A 6,000-nucleotide genomic window follows, 5' to 3' on the forward strand; every position below is an offset into this window, starting at 1 on the left:
AAAAACTCACTGAGTTAGCCTCTGTCTATTGGTCATCCTTTGGGCTTTGGCCTTTACATTAGCACCATTGCTTTTTTTTTAAATTCACCCATTAGGTCAGGCAGAATTGAAGCTATAAGACTTGGTTTTGAGTTTCCCTCAGTTATAAAGCCCTGACAAGCAGGAAACTAGGTTTCAAGTTTGCAAGAGGCTGCCTGACTTTTCCATTTTTTCTATCAATCTCCCATTATTTTCACATGACTCTTCTCTATATACCAGTACCCACAGTCTGGGCCAGTATTTAATAATAATAAAGTTACACATGATGTGTAGCTCATTGGCTCTTGGGAAGAGCTAGTCCTGGACAATTTTTGCAGCCCCACAAATGAAGCGGGGGAAAGGGAAGATGGTGTATTTCAATGGATTAGGTAGGGAGGAAAAGGTAAACTTGTTCATGAACAAGTAAAGAAGCAGGCTTGTGGCTTGGAAATGGCTTATTTTTGCCGCTTGTGACCTTGAGCAAGTTTCTTAACTATTTTGACTTTCCTATATAACATATTTTCCCCTGGTGACAACTTCCTAATATGTATTATCTTCTTCCAGTATAATGCAAATGTCCTAAATATGTATTTTGAATGGTTTTGTGATGGCTATTTTCATTCACATACTAGTAGGCATATATGTTATTTTCTTGGCTCTGCTTACTTTACTCTGTATCAGGTCATATAAGTATTTCGAGCTTCTACATATTCATCATATTCATTCTTTCTTATAGCACAATAATATTCTATTGCATTCATGAACCAAAACTTGCTAAGCTATTTGACAGTTGATGGTCATCTATTTTGTCTGCAGTTCTTTGTTACCACCAAAAGTCCTCCTATAACTATTAAGGTGTATATCGGAACTTTCTCCTAAACAAATGCTTTGAATTTGGCCAGAAGTAGAATCTCTGGTTCAAAGGTATGAAGATTTTAGTCATTATGTTTGTATAATTCCAAACTGCCTCGCAAAATGGTTACATTGATTTGCAGCTTCAGCAACAATATACTAGTGTGTTTATCTTCTCACAATCCCTGCAGCTTTTTTGACTATTCCCATCTTCTGTCATCTTTGTCAATTTGTTGGGCATGAGGTAAAACCTCGGGATTATATTGATTTGCATTTATCTTTTGATTGGTGATCTAGAATATTCTTTCCAATGTTTATTAAAAGTTTGGAGTTATTTGAAGGAGTTCTTGTTCAGATTTTTTGATCAATTATCCACCGGAAAATTATTTTTGTATCACAAATGATAACTGCTCCTCTCCTACCATCCATAGGATATATGCTTTGAGTTGTATTTCCCTTAATAGGAAACCAAATCAACTACATCTTCTTTACACTATTTTCCTCAGGGTCTTCAGCATACATTGGTGACCAGGATTAGTAGCAAAGTCACGGTTTGTAAAGATTGAATAAAATTAAATGGCAGTGTAATCTTAAATCATCATGACCTAGATTTCTTGGGTTTGCTAATTATAAAGGTTAATTACCCATGAATGTATCTGCATGGACTTCAGATGAACAACTTCTTCAGACACTTACACCAGAGCTCCAAGATGAGAGCATTAGGATTCTAATTCCTTTCAGGATAAAATCATTCAATATACTGCCTTTCCATTCAGAGCAAGAAGGTATCTGTCACTCAAACTTGAACTCCCTGGGATAAAGGCTTGTCAGTCATGTTCCACCTGAGCTGCCCTAGACATGTTTTATTGAAACAATGACCTGCCAGCCTTACCTGGAAGGAACATCAATTCTTAGTGTAAAGTAGTTTGGGGAAAAAGAAACATGACAACATGGCATTCCCCAGAGGACCTACTGTCCCACCTGCTGATATGTCTATCAAAGACAGGGGCACACTGCAAAAATCACTTTGAAGTGCCCTTACTAACCTCATTCATTATTAGGAATAAAAATCACTCAATGCTGGATAAAAAATGTATATGGTTATTGGTCTATATACTTCATGAGTGTCAGATGTAGAAGTCAATAAATGAATAGGAAATATGAAGGCTCCAAAGAACAATGCAAATTAACAGACCACTGCTGACAGCTTAGTTTCCCAAGGGAAAATGAGATTTACCAAAGATACCAAAGAAAAAAATTTACTAAAAGAAATAGAAGCTTTATACCAAGGGAACTTGGGAAGCTATAGGTTCATTGGACAGAGCTCTATCAGAGAGGAGTGAGGGTAGTCAGGCCAGTCTGGTCTAGTATACATATATAAAGTAGGACATCCTGATAGATAAATCCAGAGCAGCCTTTAACTATAGTGATCATTGGAAACTGAGGACACTCATTGGATTAGCAGAGAAGGGAAGAATAAAAAGTGACGATTATACTATTGGGTGAAATTAAATGGCAGTGTCATATTAAACCTTTAAAACTTAGGTTTCTTGGGTTTGCTGATCATAAAAGTTGATGTTCCATCTATGTATCTACATGGATTTCAGATGGAATGACCCCATCCGCTAGGAGCTGTTAGATGGTTCATCTTAGCTATTTAGCATCACCAATCAAAATAGCCAGAATACTCACTGTTCTTTTTGTACATCAGGATTTCGAAAGAGTTCATTTCATAGTTCTCAAAAGTCTGCCGCACCTTCTCAATTGTATCTTTGTCTGTCAGTTCTCCATACATAAAACTGTAAATCAACCAAAAAGTCCAAGTTAAGATAGTTCTGCTCATTTCAACAAACTCTTATGAAGTATTTACCAAATGTTGTCATTATACTAGGTCCTGGGGATAAAAATAAAAAGGATAAAAGTCCTTTACTCAAAAGGATACTACATTCTACCAGCAGGCACCTATTATTCCTTTCTGACACTCGGCTTAGATTTGTATCTTTGAACGTATCCTAAGACCTGTTGGCTATGCTGAATTACAATAACTCAGTAAATTAAGCTGGATATACTATTTGAGAATATGTTATAGGAAACAATTTCCTATTTTGTATCTTGACCAAAACCTTAGAGACCAAGGAAACTCCTATGAGACCTTGGAAAAGTGGTCAAACAGATACCAGTTTTAATGCACAAAGTTAGAATGTGAACAGGAAGTCAGTGGTACAGAGTTTCAGACTCAGCCTCAGAGAAAGGCAGTACAAATAGCATCCTTCACCTCCTATACACATAAGGAAACTGAGGTTGCCCAAGGTTATGCAACTAATATGTAAATAAAAGAAGACTTGAAATCACATCTTCTGAATAAGAATTTTCTCTAATGTAACACCTTCTCTGATCTCTTCAACAGAATATACACCATATAATTTTAACTTGGCCATTATTTTGAAGAGAAACAATGTTTAAGCAGCATCTACTGTTTGTTGACTTCAAAGCTCTATACTGAATCTTGAGGAAAATTAAAAGTCTGGGTAAGACACACTCATTGCCCTTCTGATGCAATTCAGGAAAGAAATTTGGCACATACACAGATGACCAGAAAAACAAGACAATATAAATTATTGTCCTTTAAGATATTTACACTCTAAGGGGTAATTGAAACAGTCTGCCCAGTTACTGACCAAGTAGTCCCAAACTCCTGCACTTTTTAAATCAATCAACCAATCAATGAGCATCTCTTAAGCTCTGACTATTTGCCAAATACTATGCTTAGAGCAATAGAATACAAAGAAAAAATCCTACACACAAGAAGCTAAAACTCTACTGGTAGAGAAGTACATCTAATAAGCATGTATACACAATATATATACATAATAAACACAGTGTTTCAGGGAGAGGAATTAGCTGCTGGAAGAAAAAAGCATCAGCGTTTTTAAATAAATAAGGGATTCTAAAAGGCAGAGGTGAGGAGGGAGACATGGAAAACATCCAAGATAAAGTCATGAAGATAGGAGATGAGATCATGTGTGAAGAACAGTAAGAAGATCAGTTTGCTTGGACTCTACTGTGCATTAAGTGGGAGAATACAGAAATCAGTCAACAAACATTTATTAAATACTTAATATATACCAGGACAGGCACTGTGCTAAATATAAGAATGGAAAAGTAGGTTGAGGCCAAGTTTTAAAAGACTTTAAAAGCCAAAGAAACAACTTCATAAATAACCAAGACTCACTGGTTGTTGAATAGGGAAGTGAAAATCAGACCCAAGCTTTAGGAATACCATTTTAAATGGTATTAAATTTTTAAAAATGTGTGGAAGATAGATTGTAGATCTGCAGCAAAGATACCAAGAAGACTATTGCAGTAATCCTGGTGGAAGGTGATTAAGGTATGAATTCATTAGACTGTGGTTTCCTTGGCAGCATGAGCTGTCTTCTTCCTTTTTATATTCTGAGTTCTTAGTACAGTGCCTGCCACATAGTTGGTGCTTTATAAATGTTTGTTGACTGAGTGGAAAAAGGTGGAAGCATTGTGAAGGCAGGAATCACAAGAACTGGCTACAGATTAGATATGTGCAATGAAGTGAGAAGTGGATGATGATACCAGCTGGAAGGAAGGTGGTATCTTTGACATAAATGTGATATTTCAGAAAGGGGTAGGTTTTGAGGGAAACATAATGACTTCAATTTGGGACACATTGGCTTTAAGATACCTATGGGCCATCAATCTGAAATCCATTAGGCAGTTAAAGATATGGAAACAAGGGTCAGGAAAGAGACAAGGACTAGCTCTAGAAATGTTTGTCTTCATCTGCATAAAGATAAAAATTAAACCAAATATGTAAGGTACAAAAATCTTTTCAAGATCTTATTGCTATTTTTTGTATTTCTGTACTACAGAGCCCCTGTTAATAGTATTTCCTCATAACAATTTTTCTTCTCCTTTCCTATAAGACTATCAACTGTTATTTCTCAATTATGTCAATGTCCCTCTCATGTAAATCTACCCAATCCACATGGACTGGGAAAACATATAATAGGGCTTGTTAAAACTATTTAAAATAAGAATAAAGTGACTCTAAGAGAGAATTATTCTGTGAATATAGGGAATGAACATTAGTGCAGGAATCCTGTTACATCTAGTTTATTGGTCACGTCCTTCCTGGATTTTGGTTGGGTTTCAGATGGCTGAATTCACTGGGCAAATGGCCTCCAACAAACTGAGGTGTTAATATATATACTACCAAGTTACTTTTAAAAGTTCCATTAAGGGAACTTGAAATTCCATAACAATGAGTTATCAAGTAAAATAAGAAAAATTCAATCCCCAATCATGTCATAGTACAGACAATAGACATTCTTCATCTATTTTGCCCAATTATATGGCAATAAATATAGCAATCTAAGAGATATGGATGAATATTTTCAAAAATATAAATTGCCTAGATTAACAGCAGAAGAAATAGAATACCTAAATAATCCCATATCAGAAAAAGAAATTGAACAAGCCATCAAAGAACTCCCTCAGAAAAAAAAAATCACCAGGGCCTGATGGGTTCATCTTCTTGGTATATAAAATCCAACCTTGCTAAAGTTGTTGATTATTTCTACAAGCTTCCTAGTTGATTCTCTAGGATTTTTTAAGTAGACCATCATATCATCTGCAAAGAGTGATAGCTTAGTCTCCTCATTGCCTATTTTAATACCCTCGATTTCTTTTTCTACTCTAATTGCTACTGCTAGTGTTTCTAATACAATGTTAAATAATAGAGGTGATAATGGGCATCCTTGTTTCACTCCTGATCTTATTGGAAAGGCTTCTAATTTATCCCCATTGCATATGATGCTTGTTGATGGTTTTAGTTATATTCTGTTTATTGTTTTTAGGAAAGGTCCTTCTATTCCTATACTTTCCATTGTTTTCAATAGGAATGGGGGCTGTATTTTGTCAAAGGCTTTTTCAGCATCTATTGAGATAATCATGTGATTTTTGTTTATTAGATTGTTGATATGGTCAATAATGTGGATGGTTTTCCTAATGTTGAACCATCCTTGCATTCCTGGTATAAATCCCACCTGATCATGGTGGATGATCCTCTTGATCACTTGCTAGAGTCTCTTTGCTAGTATT

At 35.6% G+C, this 6,000-nt stretch overlaps 1 protein-coding gene across 1 annotated transcript in view; it reads right to left on the reverse strand.

The window, feature by feature from the left end:
* KCNH1 (potassium voltage-gated channel subfamily H member 1) overlaps nt 1–6,000 on the reverse strand; it is a 613,189-nt gene that overhangs the window by 569,172 nt on the left and 38,017 nt on the right. The window contains exon 3 of the mRNA XM_044673205.1: nt 2,563–2,669. Coding sequence (XP_044529140.1) covers nt 2,563–2,669 — 107 coding nt within the window. The remainder of the gene's footprint in view (nt 1–2,562; nt 2,670–6,000) is intronic.

Source organism: Gracilinanus agilis, chromosome 4 (genome assembly GCF_016433145.1).
Source record: "Gracilinanus agilis isolate LMUSP501 chromosome 4, AgileGrace, whole genome shotgun sequence".
In the NCBI taxonomy this organism is placed as follows: Eukaryota; Metazoa; Chordata; class Mammalia; order Didelphimorphia; family Didelphidae; genus Gracilinanus; species Gracilinanus agilis.